General features: G+C 43.1%; 2 protein-coding genes across 2 annotated transcripts in view; both read left to right on the forward strand.

Annotated features, from left to right (window-relative positions):
- Positions 1–11,313, forward strand: part of LOC138364185 (uncharacterized protein DDB_G0283697-like) — a 97,823-nt gene extending 86,510 nt beyond the window's left edge. The window contains exons 2-3 of the mRNA XM_069323510.1: positions 10,006–10,743; positions 11,104–11,313. Of these exons, the coding sequence (XP_069179611.1) occupies positions 10,006–10,743; positions 11,104–11,313 (948 nt within the window). The remainder of the gene's footprint in view (positions 1–10,005; positions 10,744–11,103) is intronic.
- A 405-nt stretch (positions 11,314–11,718) lies between these two features.
- On the forward strand, positions 11,719–14,109 carry LOC138364186 (golgin subfamily A member 6-like protein 2). The gene is made up of 3 exons (XM_069323511.1): positions 11,719–12,664; positions 12,941–13,150; positions 13,760–14,109. Exons 1-3 carry the CDS (start codon positions 11,719–11,721, stop codon positions 14,107–14,109), a joined length of 1,506 nt encoding a protein of 501 aa, XP_069179612.1.
- The last annotated feature ends 3,073 nt before the right edge of the window (positions 14,110–17,182 follow it).

Consider the following 17,182-nt stretch of genomic DNA (forward strand, 5'->3'; position numbering starts at 1 on the left):
ACGCGCACTCTCCTTGCATCCTCCTCTCCAATTCAGGGTTATCGAAGAGGCGGATGCTGTGTGCTTCCCGGTATATTCCCTCACCTTTTGAAGGATCTCTGGGGTCCTGTACTTGTCGCACTTGCTCTGATGTGGACGGGAGAGTGGGAAGGTGTGCTCTCTGGCTTTTGTGTGTCAGTGACGGCTCCTCTGTTTTCCTTAATTTCCTGAAATATTGTGACTTTCTTGATGCTTTCCCCAAATGGGGTGGTAAATTGTCACTCCCTGTGCCTCTACTCACTTAGTTGTACTCGCCTAGTTCTGTTTGTGGGGGTTGAGCTTCGGCTCTTTGGTCCTGCCTCTCAGCTGAGAGGCAGGGACCAAATCTGAGGGTCCTGATGCAGAACTTGGTTGGCCAAACGTAACTTGTGTGATTAATAATAATAATAATAATAATAATAATAATAATAATAATAATAATTTTTATTTAGGTAAGGTACATACATAAAGAGATTTTACAAAGTTTGTTGGCTTTATAGATAGAGCTAGTACATACAATGCCTAAAGCCACTATTACGCAAAGCGTTTCGGGCAGGAAAAAACATTAATGACTAAAGCTTAAAACTAATGGGTAAAAAGAATAAAATGTGTTGAGAACAAATAAAAATAGAGGTAAAAGAGGGGGGAACATTGTTGAAAAAGCAGCACAAATACAATTACAAATTATTACAGAAAATTACATTCAAACAGCGTTGATTTGAAAAAAAAAAAAAAAAAAAAAAAAAACAGACATGGGTTGACAACAGAGGGGTAAGGTAGGTTACAGGGAATTTATTAGGTATAGCTTCGTTTTTAACTTAAACTGGTTGAGAGAGGTACAGTCTTTAACATGGTTGGGAAGGTCATTCCACATTCTGGGCCCCTTGATTTGTAGAGCATTTCTAGTTTGATTAAGTCGTACTCTAGGAATATCAAAACTGTATTTATTTCTGGTGTGGTGCTCATGGGTTCTGTTACAACCTTCTATGAAGCTTTTGAGATCAGGATTGGCATTATAGTTTAGCGTTTTATATATGTATAATACACATGAGAGAATGTGCAGTGACTTAATGTCTAACATATTCAGAGATTTGAGTAGGTGTACCGAGTGATGCCTGGGGCCAGAATTGGATATTGTCCTAATAGCAGCTTTGTGTTGAGTAATTAGAGGACGTAAGTGATTTTGGGTAGTAGAGCCCCAAGCACAAATACCATAGTTGAGATATGGATAGATAAGGGAGTATTAGAGAGTCACCAGGGCAGGGCGTGGTACATAATATCTGATCTTAGAAAGAATGCCCACAGTTTTTGAAACTTTCTTTGATATGTTTAGAATGTGTCCCTGGAAATTCAGCTTGTGGTCAATGAGAATGCCAAGGAATTTGCCATCTAATTTGTTACAAATTTGGGTATTGTTTATTTTGAGATTTATTTGATTAGAGGATTTATTGCCAAACAGAATATAGAAAGTTTTGTCAATGTTAATGTTTTTGTCAATGTTTTGTCAATGTGGGTGAGTTTGTTGGCAGTTAGCCACAGATGGACTTTATTTAGCTCAGTATTTACTGTGGCATTTAGAGCAAGGGGGTCAGGACTGGAGTAAATGAAGGTTGTGTCGTCAGCAAATAGAATTGGTTTGAGGTGTTGGGAGGCATTTGGAAGGTCATTAATGTAGATGAGAAAGAGGAGAGGGCCAAGTATGCTGCCCTGGGGAACACCAATGTTGATGGGTAGGGTGGGAGAAATTGTATTATTCACAGAAACACATTGGAGCCTGTCAGTAAGGTAGGATTTGAGGTATTGTAGGGAGTGTCCTCTGACACCATAATGATGTAATTTAAGAAGATGGTTTTGGTGGTTGACAGTATCGAAAGCTTTACGCAGGTCCACAAATAACCCAACAGGGAACTCATTTTTATCAAGAGCTGTATGAATCGAGTTAAGCATACTAATAAGTGCATCGTTAGTGCTTTTTTTGGGCCTGAAGCCATATTGGCAAGGGCTAAGTATATTGAGTTTGGCTAGATATGAGTAAAGCTGCTTATAGATTAGTTTTTCAAAAATTTTTTGACAAGTTTGGCAGGATTGATATAGGTCTGTAGTTGTTAACATCTGTGAGATCACCACATTTGTGGACAGGCGTTACTCTCGCTTTTTTTAGAATATCTGGAAAGGTTTGGAGTTCAAGTGACTTGTTGAAGAGCAAAGCAATAGCAGGGGCTAAAGATCTGGAGGCTTTTTTGTAGATTAAAGTTGGTATCTCCTCAAGGGCACCAGACTTGATTGATGGAACCTTTTAGTATGGAACAATCTCAGCGAAGATAACTTCATGGACCCAATGAGGCTCCACCAGACATAAGGGTTTCATTACATTCAATGCTAGGTAGAAAATATTAAGTTAATATTTGTGTGGTTTGATTGCTTGGTAAAATGTTCATATTTTGCTTCAGAACAGGGCCATCCCAATTGGCAATGGCATATAACATTTGCCTTGAATAGGTCTTGTGTTGATTGAATTGCTTAAATGCATTTCAGTCATGTTTTTAAAACATTTGCAAACAAAAAAGTAAGTGTGATCACTTACCTTCCTACCAGATGGTACTAGTAAGAATCACCTTCCTTTCCATTCTCCACCATCCCTTCGCTTTAACACATTCTCTACCATTAACTATCTTATCATTCACATCCTCCCCTACCTTTTACGAACGTCCTTACCATTCACCACCTTCCCTACCCTTCACCACTTTCCAAACAATTCACCACCTTCACTACCATTCACGACCTTCCCGAACATTTACCACCTTCCCTATCATTCACCACCTTCCCTAAATTTCCTCACCTTTCATATCATTCACCACCTTTCCTATCATTCACACATTTCATATCATTCACCACGTTCCCTACCCGTCACTACCTTCCCCACCATTCACAACCTTCTCTACCATTCACCACCTTCCTTGCCCTTCACCCCTTTCCTACCTTTTACTAACTTCTGTATCATTCACCACCTTCCATACCATTGACTACCTTCCCTACAATTCACCACCATCCCTGTCATTCATCGTTTTCATTACCTTTCACAACCTTCCCTACCATTAAACACCTTCTTTACCACTCAGAACTTTCCCGACCATTCACAACCTTAACTATCATTCACCACCTCCCTCACCCTTCACCATCTTCCCCGTCATTCCCTACCTTCCCTGCCCTTCACCACCTGCCTTACCATACATCACCTTACCTTACCATACATGATATATGGAACAAAGCAGTCAGGCAGCAGGGACTGAGGAGAGGAGAGGCCTAGTTACACAAGGGACGGTTGATCTAGTTGGCTCCTTCCTGACCGCGACACTCCAGAGTGCCACTTGACTCTTTGGAGTTACTAGTTGTTGTACTTTTTCTCCTTGCAGTAATTGCTAAATGGTTAAGAAAACGACGGCCCTCGTGATAGCAATAGCTTCCTGTTGACATGAGTTACCCAATGATATCCAACAAGACGTAGCTGAGTCTTGTATTAACAGAATTCGACTTAGTGCACAACCTCTGTGCACTAGTAAGAGTGTCAACTGTCGTTGTGCACTCACTGTGCACACATTAAGACAGCTGGGAAAATCTATTCCCCTCACAAAGAGAGAACTCGATAAACACCTTCACTACATTTCACCACCATCCTTAATTCCCTTCACCAGCTTCCCCACTACTCCCCACCATCCTTACAATTCACCAAATTCCCTACCATTCACCACCTACCCTATCATTCACCACCTACCCTACCATTTACCACCTACCCTATCATTCACCACCTACCCTCTCATTCACACCATCCCTATCATTCACCACCTTCCCTAACATTCACCACCTACCCTATCATTCACCACCTTCCCTAACATTCACCACCTTCCCTAACATTCACCACCTACCCTATCATTCACCAGTTTTCTTACCATTCACCACCTTCCATACAAGACACCACTTTTCTACTAATTTGAGAGATGGACCTCTCAGCGCCCTATCTTAATGCTCGCAATATATAACTTCGTTATTAGGTATCCGAAGTTTATCAAGATGGGTATCAATGGATTCGTCTCATCGAGAGGAGACAAAAGGTGTCACTGGATGTGACCTAAGTAGTCAGGATGTATGGCAATGAATAATGCAGAGCTATTTAACAGTTGGAGGGTACCTACAACCCAGTGGGAAAATTGTACGAGTGAAATGGTAGTGGCAGGTGAAAGCAGGTCTCCCCAAACCTAAACCGGTAGTCTTGCAACCACAAAAAAAAATTCTCGGAAACAATGGGGCATTGTCGTGGAAGTTGGTGGCACCAGACGCCACACCAAGAGAGCGAACAGGTGCCTAAACCAATCCCAGCCAAGTATGAAAGCCCGGGAAGGCCTAAGGCATTTTGATTGGTGAGGTAAAGGAGAAGCATTGCCAGACATATGGCTTTATTGAACAAATAATTACAGTACAGTTACATCTTGCAATAACACAAGCCATATAATATACTATACGTATAAAGACTAACAGTGCTTAAGCTATATATAATAATAAGCAAACTGCACATGACTAACGCCAGAACAAATAGAAATTAAACTAGAAGTTAACATTAAACTAACCTGTACACAGGCACGACACAGTTGATCTGACAACAACAAAACAGTCAAGCGAGCATCCAAACGAAAGTCAAGCGAGCATCCAAACGAAAGTCAAGCGAGCATCCATCAGGGTACAATAATATAATATCACTTTTACTACAACTGGGCTACAGTGGATGACGTCACAGCATTCACGAGGGCTCACGAGGCGCTCAGGAGAATCATACGGACTTCAGACACCAGAGGAGGACCACCCTATGCCTTTGAGCTCAGGACAAGCCGGTCATTCCTAAGTCTAGAACTACAGTACTTTCTGTATCCGCGAAACAATCCTAGAGCCGGATCCTTGATAAACCTCCGCAGTGCAGCTGGATCTGGTTTAATATTATAGAAGGATTTACGGCACTAACGACAGCCGCGGAGACGCCAGGACCATCTGTGTCGTCCACTTGGGTTAGCAGAGTGGAGATTGCTTAGTGAGGAGTCACGTGCAACTTTCAGGAAGAAACTGTTGAATAAACCTCTTTAAGGACTAAACGGTATTTCGCTTGTGCTCGTATTTTATTTCAGTATTAAGACTCAGTATCACGTGTGCGTCTGATAGAGGAAGTGATTGTCCATTCATCTGAGGAACAATCAAGAGTGAAATTTCCCTTAAGTGTCAAAAGCTTGTGGGCGTTAGTGAACGTGTGGTGTTCAGCAAGTAGCAGTGAACGACCAAAGTGAGCGGGTAGGGGGGGGGGGTCTGGTATTGCTTGTGGAAGTGGAGACCGCACTGGCCTTCATCTCCACTTGAAGTACTAGATCCTTGGCGTTTTGGTCACGCCTTCTCAAGTGTATTGACCAGTAATATCTCACAATCTGGCGCCCAGCGCGGTGCTGGCCTGGTGTGGTAAAATTGGTCATTACACATCTGACGCTCAGAGTCAACCGAGTGTTTATGAGAGTGTATCATCCAACATCTGATGCCCAAGGTGGGGCAAAGGTGTGTATAAGGGATAAGGAGTACACTCTCACATTCTGGATCACTAACTCCACCTCATGCTTCCCAGCGTGGTGCCTGTGTGTTTGCAGGGACTACCGAAGCATACTTATACATTTGGCTTCCCAACGTGGGGGGTTAACTGTCGGTGTGTGCCAAGAGAACTTTACTCCAGACAAATATTTTACAACCAGTTACCACCTCCAATATCATTCACCATCTTCCCTATCATTCACCATCTTCCCTACCATTCACCATCTTCCCTATCATTCATCACCTTCATAACCATTCACGTTCATCCCTACTATTCACTACCTTCCCTACCATTCACCGCCTTCCCTACCATTCACCATCTTCCCTACCATTCACCATCTTCCCTACCATTCACCACCTTCCCTACCATTCACCACCTTCCCTACCATTCACCACCTTCCCTACCATTCACCACCTTCCCTACCATTCACCACCTTCCCTACCATTCACCACCTTCCCTACCATTCACCACCTTCCATACCATTCACCATCTGCCCTACCATTCACCACCTTCCCTACCATTCACCATCTTCCCTTCATATTCACCACCTTCCCTACCATTCACCATCTGCCCTACCATTCACCACCTTCCCTACCATTCACAACCTTTCATACCAATTATCTTCCCTTAATCACCTTCAGTGGTTAAGTGCTTAATTGCACACTAGTTTCTCTATCAGCTATCTCACCCCGTCAGAGTAAAAGAGACAAATGTATGTGAATACATGTGTGTGTATATATGTATGTATATATGTATATGTACGTATATGTGTGTGTGTATGTATATGTATGTGTATAAAGTACATATGGAAGCTGATCAGAATTACACTTCACCTTTGTAAATGCACATTAATGACACTTCGAACACTTTATGTAGGGCATACGTAAATCTGTGTATCTACGTATGTAGGTAAGCTTAAGATTCAGATTCAGATTCAGATGTTTATTCAGGTAAGGTATATACATACAAGTGATGTTACATTAATGGATTGATATATAGATAGAGCTAGTACATACAATGCCTAAAGCCACTATTACGCAAAGCGTTTCGGGCAAGAAAAACATTAATATCTAGAACTTAATACTAATTGAGCATAAAGAATAAAAAGTGTTGAGAACAAATACAAATAAAGATAAAAAAAAGGGGGAACATGACTGAAAAAGCAGCACAAATACAATAGGTTGACAAACAGTGTTGATTAAAAAAAAAGAAAATAACGGACATGGGTTGACAATAGAGGAGTGAGGTAGGTTACAGGGAATTTATTAGGTAGTGTTTAGTTTTTATCTTAAACTGGTTGAGAGAGGTACTGTCTTTAACATGGTTGGGAAGGTCATTCCACATTCTGGGCCCCTTGATTTGTAGAGCATTTCTGGTTTGATTAAGTCGTACTCTAGGAATATCAAAACTGTATTTATTTCTGGTGTGGTGCTCATGGGTTCTGTTACAACCTTCTATGAAGCTTTTGAGATCAGGATTGGCATTACAATTTAGCGTTTTGTATATGTATAGTACACATGAGAGAATGTGCAGTGACTTAATGTCACATTTTAACATTTTTGACTTTGTTAAGTGACTTAACATTTTAAAAGCACCGAATCACCTTCTGTGGTTGATTGTTCAATAAATCCCTGAACTATATATTTAACAGATCTCTAACTCTGTCTATGGAGGACAGAAGAAAATGTATAGATGCTGATTAGCATTGTAAATGTGTGGCCACGTCTGTGGTAGAAAATAATATGATATAAAAAAAAATCTTCCTTACCATTTACAACCTTCCCTACCCTTCACCAACTTCCATTCCATTCACCATCTTCCTTACCATTCTCCACCTTCTCTGTCATTAACTGCCTTCCTTACCTTTCAAAACCTTCCATACCATTCATCACCTTCCCTACCATTCACCACCTTCCCTACCGTTCACCACCTTCCCTATTATTCACAACCTTCCATACATTTCAATATCTTGTCTATCATTCTCCACCGTCTCACCCAAAATGCTCCACAGTCACATCAGTAGGAAAACAATAGTGAAAGAACAGGTGATGAAACTGAGAACGGGTGAGGATAGGTACACAGAGAAAGACCATCTTCCCTACTATTCTCACATACCATTAAGGTGTGAGAATAACTTAACAAGAGATTCCAGGAAGTCTTCTCAGTATTTACATATTATTTTATTTATATATATACAAGAAGGTACATTGGGATTGTGAGGATACATAGCATAGTAATTACATTCGTAGAAAGTATAAAGATAAGAGGTACATGAACTAAGAGTGGGAACAAACCAGGCAGTTTGGAAGGGTTCGAAATTACCTGAGATGAAGTTAGGAGGTATCTGTTGGATCCCGATGTGAGAAAGGCTGTTGAACCTGACAGAGTTGGATGTGACTCTGAACGACTCCGACATAAGAGAAATCGGTTTTGAGGCCCCAGTAGGAATGAGCGACCACAGTGTATTGGCGTTTGAGTACCTGTTTAAAGAAGGGTTATTGAACTCGAGGAGGGGTACTGAAAACAAAAGGCTGGCATTCCGAAAGGGAAACTATGAGGATATATGAAAATTCCTAGCAGATATAACATGGGAAACAGAGCTCAGGGGTAAGACGGCCCAAGTCATGATGGACTACATCACGCAGAAGTGTAAGGAGGCAGCAAACAAGTTTGTCCCGGTCCAAAAGGAAAACAATGAAATGAAGATGAGAAACCCATAGTTTAATCAGAGATGTAGACTAGCTAAGCAACAAAGTAAAAGGGCATGGAGAAACCATAAAAATAACAGGACACTGGAGAGCAGAGAAAGATACCAGAGTGCCAGGATTGAATATGTCAGGTTGAGAAGAGAGGCAGAAGGGCAATACGAAAATGACATCGCAAGCAACGCAAAGACTCAACCTAAATTCCTGCACAGTTAAATCAGGAGAAAAAAATAAGTAAAGGAGCAGGTAATGAAATTAAGGATGGGGGCAGACGGATTCACTACAAACGACAAGGAAGTGTGCGGGAAACTGAATAAGAAATTCCAGAAGGTCTTAACTTTAGAGCAAGGAGAAGTTCCAGAGATAAGATAGGGTACAGTAATTAACCATGATCCACTAGAAGAGTTTGAGATTACCAATAGGGAAGTAAGGAAGCTTTTACTAGAGTTGGATGTGACAAAGGCCATAGACCCAGATGGAATCTCTCCTCGGAAACTTATGGAAGGAGCAGAAGCACTGTGCCTGTCACTCTCCATAGTGTATAACGAATCACTGCCAACAGGGGAACTGCCAAGAATTTGGAAAGCGGCTAGTGTAGTCCCGATATACAAGAAGGGGGACAGACAGGAGGCACTGAACTACAGGCCAGTGTCCCTAACTTGCATACCATGCAAGCTGATGGAGAAGATTGTGCGAAAAAAACTAGTGGAACATCTGGAGCGAAAGAACCTTGTAACACAGCATCAACATGGACTCAGGGATGGCAAGTCCTGCCTCACAGGATTAATTGAATTCTACGACCAGGCAACAAAAATCAGGCAAGAAAGAGAGGGGTGGGCAGACTGCATATTTTTGGATTGCCAGAAAGCTTTTGACACAGTACCACACAAGAGACTAGGGAAAAAGCTGGAAATGCAAGCAGGAGTGAAAACGAAGGTACTCCATTGGATAAGGGAGTACCTAAGCAACAGATAACAGCGAGTCACTGTGAGGGGCGAGGTCTCAGACTGGCGGGACGTCACCAGTGGAGTCATGCAGGGGTCAGTCCTTGGACCTATACTGTTTCTGATATATGTCAACGATCTCCCAGAGGGTATAGAATCGTTCCTCTCACAGTTTGCTGATGATGCAAAAATTATGAGGAGGATTAAAACAGAGGATGATAGTAGGAGGCTACAAGATGACCTAGACAGACTGAATGAATGGTCCAACAAATAGCTGCTAAAGTTTAACCCGAATAAATGCAAAGCAATGAAACTAGGCGGTGGATACAGGAGACCAGACACAGGATACATAATAGGAGATAAAGTAATTCATGAAACAGACAGAGAGAAAGATCTAGGAGTTGATATCACACCAAACCTGTCTCTTGAAGCCCACATCAGGAGACAAAAGAATTACATCTGCAGCATACGTGAGGCTGGCTAACATCAGAACAGCCTTCAGTGTGTGTGTGTGTGTGTGTGTGTGTGTGTGTGTGTGTGTGTGTGTGTGTGTGTGTGTGTGTGTGTGTGTGTGTGTGTGTGTGTTGGAAAATTGTTTATATTCCATATTTACTAATTAGTGTATGTAGACTATGAACAGGATAAGATTAATGTTTTTTTAGCTTTTCATTAATTTCGCTTTAATAAAACCAGGAATAAAATAAGATTTGGTATAAAACAGAACAATATGGATAACGGGAGAAAGGGAAGAAAAAGATCCTCTTTATCCTCTGATGAAGATACTCACCAAAATGACACGAAGAGGAGGAAAAGGTCATCCCTATCCTCTGAAGAAGACACTAACCAAAATGACATGAAGAGGAGGGAAAGGTTCTTCCAATCCTCTGATGAAGACACTAACCAAAATGACATGAAGAGGAGGGAAAGGTTCTTCCAATCCTCTGATGAAGACACTAACCAAAATGACATGAAGAGGAGGGAAAGGTTCTTCCAATCCTCTGATGAAGACACTAACCAAAATGACATGAAGAGGAGGGAAAGGTTCTTCCAATCCTCTGATGAAGACACTGACCATGATGACAGGAAGGGAAGGAAAAGGCCCTTCCAATCCTCTGATGAAGACACTAACTATGATGACAGAAAGGGAAGGAAAAGGCCCTTCCAATCCTCTGATGAAGACACTGACTATGATGACAGAAAGGGAAGGAAAAGGCCCTTCCAATCCTCTGATGAAGACACTGACTATGATGACAGGAAGGGAAGGAAAAGGCCCTTCCAATCCTCTGATGAAGACACTGACTATGATGACAGGAAGGGAAGGAAAAGGCCCTTCCAATCCTCTGATGAAGACACTGACTATGATGACAGGAAGGGGAGGAAAAGGTCCAACTTATCCTCTGACTATGACATGGAGGATGATGAAGATGAAGAGGACGAGGACAAGGACAAGGACAATAACGTGGACGAGGACGAGGACAAGGACAGGGACGAGGACGAGGAGGGTTAAGAGGACGAATATAACAGGAAAAGCAGGAGAAGGTTCAGTCATCCTTATGATGACGAAACGCAGGACGAGGAAGATACAGTGGATGAGGTGAATGGGTGCGAGGAGGATGAGGTAGACTAGGAGGATGAGGTAGACTAGGAGGATGAGGTAGACTAGAAGGATGAGGTAGACGAGGAGGATAAGGTAGATGAGGACGAGGAGAACGAGAATGAAGATAATGATGATGAGGAGGACGACGAAGTCGATAAGGAGGAGGATAAAGACGATAATGACAGGAGGTGCAGGAAAAGGGGCCACTCCTTCCAAGATTAGGAAGATGAAAAAGACAATGATGAGGGAGATGAGGAAGACAATGATGAAGGAGATGAGGAAGACAATGATAATGAAGATGAGGAAGTCAATGATGAGGGAGATGAGGAAGAAAATGACGAGGAAGACAATGACGAGGGAGACGAGGAAGACAATGATGAGGAAGATAAGGAAGTCAATGATGAGGGAGATGAGGAAGATGAGGAAGCTTAAAAGGAGGAAGTAAAGGAAAAACCATTACTCCCTAAATATCCCGAAAGATTTATCACGTGGGTTCGTAGTCCCCAAGACATAAATAACAATACATCAAGAAAGAAGTTTCAGTTACCAACGAGGCAGGAACGGGACAGGCTGCACTGGGCCGCTCTCTGCCTCCTGGGAGACTGTCCTCGCCACAGTCACCAGCGAACAACATAAACGAGATAAAAGCCAAATGTCAAAGAAGAGGAATTTGAGAACAAGAAGAAATGGCTGAGGCAAATATATAAATGGCGAATTAATAATTAACAGGCATCGCCAGTAGACGACATTCTGAGTTCAGACTCCACAGGCGAGAGAGCCTCGTTTTCCCCCATCGAGTCCTCATGTGGGGAAAACGAGCAGGAAAAATTACATCTTATGTCCCATGGTGATGGTACAGGACGAGACGTTGTTGATGATGCAGGACGAGACGTTGTTGATGGTACAGGACGAGACGTTGTTGATGGTACAGGACGAGGCGTTGTTGATGGTGCAGGACGAGACGTTGTTGATGGTACAGGACGAGGCGTTGTTGATGGTGCAGGACGAGACGTTGTTGATGGTACAGGACGAGGCGTTGTTGATGATGCAGGACGAGGCGTTGTTGATGATGCAGGACGAGGCGTTGTTGATGATGCAGGACGAGGCGTTGTTGATGATGCAGGACGAGGCGTTGTTGATGGTGCAGGACGAGACGTTGTTGGTGGTGCAGGACGAGACGTTGTTGATGGTACAGGACGAGACGTTGTTGATGGTACAGGACGAGACGTTGTTGATGGTGCAGGACGAGACGTTGTTGATGGTGCAGGACGAGACGTTGTTGATGGTGCAGGACGAGACGTTGTTGGTGGTGCAGGACGAGACGTTGTTGATGGTGCAGGACGAGACGTTGTTGATGGTGCAGGACGAGACGTTGTTGATGGTGCAGGACGAGACGTTGTTGATGGTGCAGGACGAGACGTTGTTGATGGTGCAGGACGAGACGTTGTTGATGATGCAGGACGAGGCGTTGTTGGTGGTGCAGGACGAGACGTTGTTGGTGGTGCAGGACGAGACGTTGTTGATGGTGCAGGACGAGACGTTGTTGATGGTGCAGGACGAGACGTTGTTGGTGGTGCAGGACGAGACGTTGTTGATGATGCAGGACGAGACGTTGTTGGTGGTGCAGGACGAGACGTTGTTGGTGGTGCAGGACGAGACGTTGTTGATGGTGCAGGACGAGACGTTGTTGATGGTACAGGACGAGGCGTTGTTGATGGTACAGGACGAGACGTTGATGGTGCAGGACGAGACGTTGATGGTGCTGGACGAGACGTTGTTGATAGTGCAGGATAAAAATATGATGCAGGTGATGAGTATGGTTTTGATTCTGACGATGTAAGTATCAACAATGTTTACCACAGAACTGGGCAGAAAGTCAGGCGAAAGGGTGGGTATGAGGCTCCCCGCAAATCCCGCCAGAGGCACCGCTTCCCACCTCTCCGGCCACTGAACAACCAACCTGATTTAGAGACTGAAGGAACTGATTAGAAAACCGCCAGAAATTATAGCCACAAAATTTATCACAAAACGGACTCCAAGTCATAATCATTTGCTACAGATTCTGCATCTGTAGAGAGTTCAGACTCTGATAGTAAGTCCAGCGATGATGGGGAGACAATAGCCTCATGTAGAACTAATCGTCAGTCTCATTATTCAGCTTTCATTAGAGCTAATGATGTTGCAGGCATTGACGGTGATGACGAAGTCAGCATTGATGCTCACGATAAAACCAATATGGTTGGATCTGACTTCAACACTGTTTATAAATGTATCCATAAACCAACATATTAAATTATATTCGAAGCAGTCCGGAATGCTAGATACTAAAGAAAATCTGAAAACCATGTTTAACGTTAGAAAACGATTAACACTAATTTTGGTCAGAGTTCTCGCGTGAAGACTTAGGTTAATTCTGACCTTAAAACTGACTCTAAATCACTCGGATAAATGTTCTATTAAATTATCCGAAAAGAGAGTTATAGAGCTGACGATAGCTCTGGAAATTAAATTAACAATGACATTGACCATAAAGATGACTAGAAATAATTCTTCAAGAAGTTCCTCGCTGCCATATGCAAAGCCAGTTAGAATGGTACCCAAACATTTTCCAGTAAACTAACCAATAAAGCTGACGTCTGTAAAGCTATTGGTAAAGCTATTTACAAAGCTATATAAAGGGCTTCTTACAAATTGAACGAAGATTCCGGCAAGGAAGCAGATGATGAGAGTATCACTGAAGGTCACTGTAAACATTACGATGATCGAGGTTATGAAGGAGACACCGAGATAGACCCCAAGATTGATGGTTAACCAGGAGGAATATACTTTGATGTTGACCCTCTATTGTTTTAACCCGAGGATATTGTATATGCATAAGATGAGGATTATGATGGATCGGACTCTGCTTCTGACCAGGAAAACCCCGAAATATTTTCTGGTTGTAGGAAAAGATCTCAAAACATGCTTAATGGAGAGTCTTCTTTGGATGACAGTGACATAGCTGACACGCTGAAGTTATTTTCATTGGAAACCAGTTGTAGTGGAAGTGAAGGTGACATCGAGTCATGGGAGTCCAGCCACGGTGTGAGTGAGGCTGAGGACGACCCTAAAGGTGACGAGTCTAGGGGTTCCGACACCAAGGGTGACGACTATGAGGGTGACATCTCCTATCGGAATCGTCCACCAAGATTCTCTCCCTGCCGTCTAGTTGAGTTTGGCACAATGTAACCATTTTATGACTATGAAAAATAACTCGAAGAACTTGCATTTCAACAAATTTATCAGAATGTATTTGAGAAATAGTCTTCAAATCCCGATCATTCTGCCTTTGATACAATGCAAGAGACAAAGACTAAAAATCTGTATACCAAGGAACAGAAATATTCCACATCAACCACAGATAAAACTACTACAGCACCACAAAGTATGCAGACATCCTGTCCAGTCATACTTGAGAGAGGAGAAGGGGAAGAGTAGGTGCAAGGAGAAATGTGTCCACCCATTCTTGAGAGCAAGAAAAATGTGAAGGAGGAGCCTGGAGAAGGAAAGTGGTGGTCTAAATGGCTAAGGGAGAAAACTGAATGGGTCATACCAAATAACATATTTCAACAAATATTCGATGTCTAGCATTAAAGAGCTTTAGAACGGGTATACACTCTTCAGTATGGAGGAGTAGACATTAAAGACATAAGAACTAAATGTGACCAGCACTCCGGCAGCGATTCTGCAGATGATTTTGATATTGTATCAGAGAGTCGCGCTCGTCTATTATATAAACGTTTACTGGATAAGGAATATAGATTCCCAAGTGACGATTCTTCAGAGGAAGATAATGACCCATGCAAAGGGCTCGATGTTGACCGTATCCTCAACATGTATCCCTCTACCATGTGGCACAAATTGTTGTTCCTCGATCCCAATTGTACTGTGTTAGCCAGAAATGGGCTTTAATTGTTAAATCACCATGCATGGAAAATGTTAGATAGAGTCCATCAACAGCTTGGCAATAATCGAAATTGGCCTCACCCAGCATTTCCAAAACTGTTTATTTGTGACGAATGTGATCGATAAATGTTTCTGTGGTCCAAGAACATCTGACACTTGCATTGTTGTTGTTGTTCCTTGGTAGTCTCCCTTCAGAAGAATACTCCCCCGGGAAGAAGAAGAGATTTGTCCAGGTTTTCTCTACACGTGTTGTGATTTGTTCCCAGATTGGGACCTTTTTTATATTTATTTACTAACTACTGTTCGAGTTAAGCATGGTTAATGAGTTTCTGCTGAAAGTGAACACTTATCTTCTCGACAGAGCTAAATGCGAGTTGATAGACATGCTGGAAAGTTGTGTGTGTGTGTGTGTGTAATTACCTAAGTGTAATTACCTTAGTTACGACACCAAGTTCACATGCCAACAACGAATAATTACCTAAGTGTAGTTACAGGATGAGAGCTACGCTCGTGGTGTCCCGTCTTCCCAGTACTCTTTGTCATATTATGCTCTGAAACTATTGATGGTTTTGGCCTCCACATCCTTCTAACTTAACTTTTTCCAACCATGACTTGTGTGTATGTGTGTGTGTGTGTATTCACCTAGTTGTGCTTGCAGGAGTTGAGCTCTGCTCTTTTGGCCCGCCTCTCAACTGTCAATCAATCAACTGTTGCTAACTACTAACTTTTTTTCACACACACACACACACACACACACACACACACACACACACACACACACACACACACACACACACACACACACACACACACACACACACACACACACACACACACACACACACACACACACACACACACACACACACACACACACACACACACACACACACACACACACAGGCACGTACGCACGCACACACACACACAGACACACACACACACACACACACACACACACACACACACACACACACACACACACACACACACACACACACACACAAACACACACAAACACACACACACACACACACACACACACACACACACACACACACACACACACACACACACACACACACACAACCACACACACACACACACACACACACACACACACACACACACACACACACACACACACACACACACACACACACACACACACACACACACACACACAAAGAGAAGGGTGGGCAGACTGCATATTTTTGGATTGTCAGAAAGCCTTTGATACAGTGCCACACAAGAGGCTAGTGCGAAAGTTGGAGATGCAGGCTGGAGTGAGAGGGAAGGTACTCCGGTGGATAGAGGAATACCTAAGCAACAGGAGACAACGAGTCTGTGTGAGGGGTGAGGTCTCAGATTGGCGAGACGTCACAAGTGGAGTCCCGCAGGGGTCAGTCCTTGGACCTATACTGTTTCTGGTATATGTAAATGATCTCCCAGAGGGTATAGATTCGTTCCTCTCAATGTTTGCCGACGATGCAAAAATTATGAGGAGGATTGAAACAGAGGATGATAGTAGGAGGCTACAAGATGACCTGGATAGACTGAGTGAATGGTCCAACAAATGGCTGTTGAAGTTCAACCCGAGTAAATGCAAAGTAATGAAACTAGGAAGTGGAAACAGGAGGCCAGGCACAGGATACAGAATAGGAGATGAAGTACTTAATGAAACAGACAGAGAGAAAGATCTAGGAGTTGATATCACACCAAACCTGTCTCCTGAAGCCCACATAAAGAGAATAACGTCTGCGGCATATGCGAGGCTGGCTAACATCAGAACGGCGTTCAGGAACCTGTGTAAGGAATCATTCAGAATCTTGTACACCACATATGTAAGACCAATCCTGGAATATGCGGCCCCAGCATGGAGCCCGTACCTTGTCAAGCACAAGACGAAGCTGGAAAAAGTCCAAAGGTATGCTACTAGACTAGTCCCAGAACTAAGAGGCATGAGTTATGAGGAAAGGCTGCGGGAAATGCACCTCACGACACTGGAAGACAGAAGAGTAAGGGGGGACATGATCACAACCTACAAAATCCTCAGGGGAATCGACCGGGTAAACAAGGATGAACTATTCAACACTGGTGGGACGCGAACAAGGGGACACAGGTGGAAGCTGAGTACCCAAATGAGCCACAGAGACGTTAGAAAGAACTTTTTCAGTGTCAGAGTAGTTAGTAAATGGAATGCATTAGGAAGTGATGTGGTGGAGGCTGACTCCATACACAGTTTCAAGTGTAGATATGATAGAGCCCAATAGGCTCAGGAATCTGTACACCAGTTGATTGACGGTTGAGAGGCGGGACCAAAGAGCCAGAGCTCAACCCCCGCAAGCACAATTAG

The sequence above is a fragment of the Procambarus clarkii genome, chromosome 12 (assembly GCF_040958095.1).
Source record: "Procambarus clarkii isolate CNS0578487 chromosome 12, FALCON_Pclarkii_2.0, whole genome shotgun sequence".
NCBI lineage: Eukaryota > Metazoa > Arthropoda > Malacostraca > Decapoda > Cambaridae > Procambarus > Procambarus clarkii.

Coding starts and splice junctions, on each gene's coding strand:
- LOC138364186 (XM_069323511.1), top strand. CDS start 11,719: ATGTCCCATGGTGATGGTACAGGACGAGACGTTGTTGATGATGCAGGA. Junction 12,665..12,940: donor TGGACGAGACGTTGTTGATA/GTGCAGGATAAA, acceptor CATTTGCTACAG/ATTCTGCATCTGTAGAGAGT. Junction 13,151..13,759: donor CTTCAACACTGTTTATAAAT/GTATCCATAAAC, acceptor TATATGCATAAG/ATGAGGATTATGATGGATCG.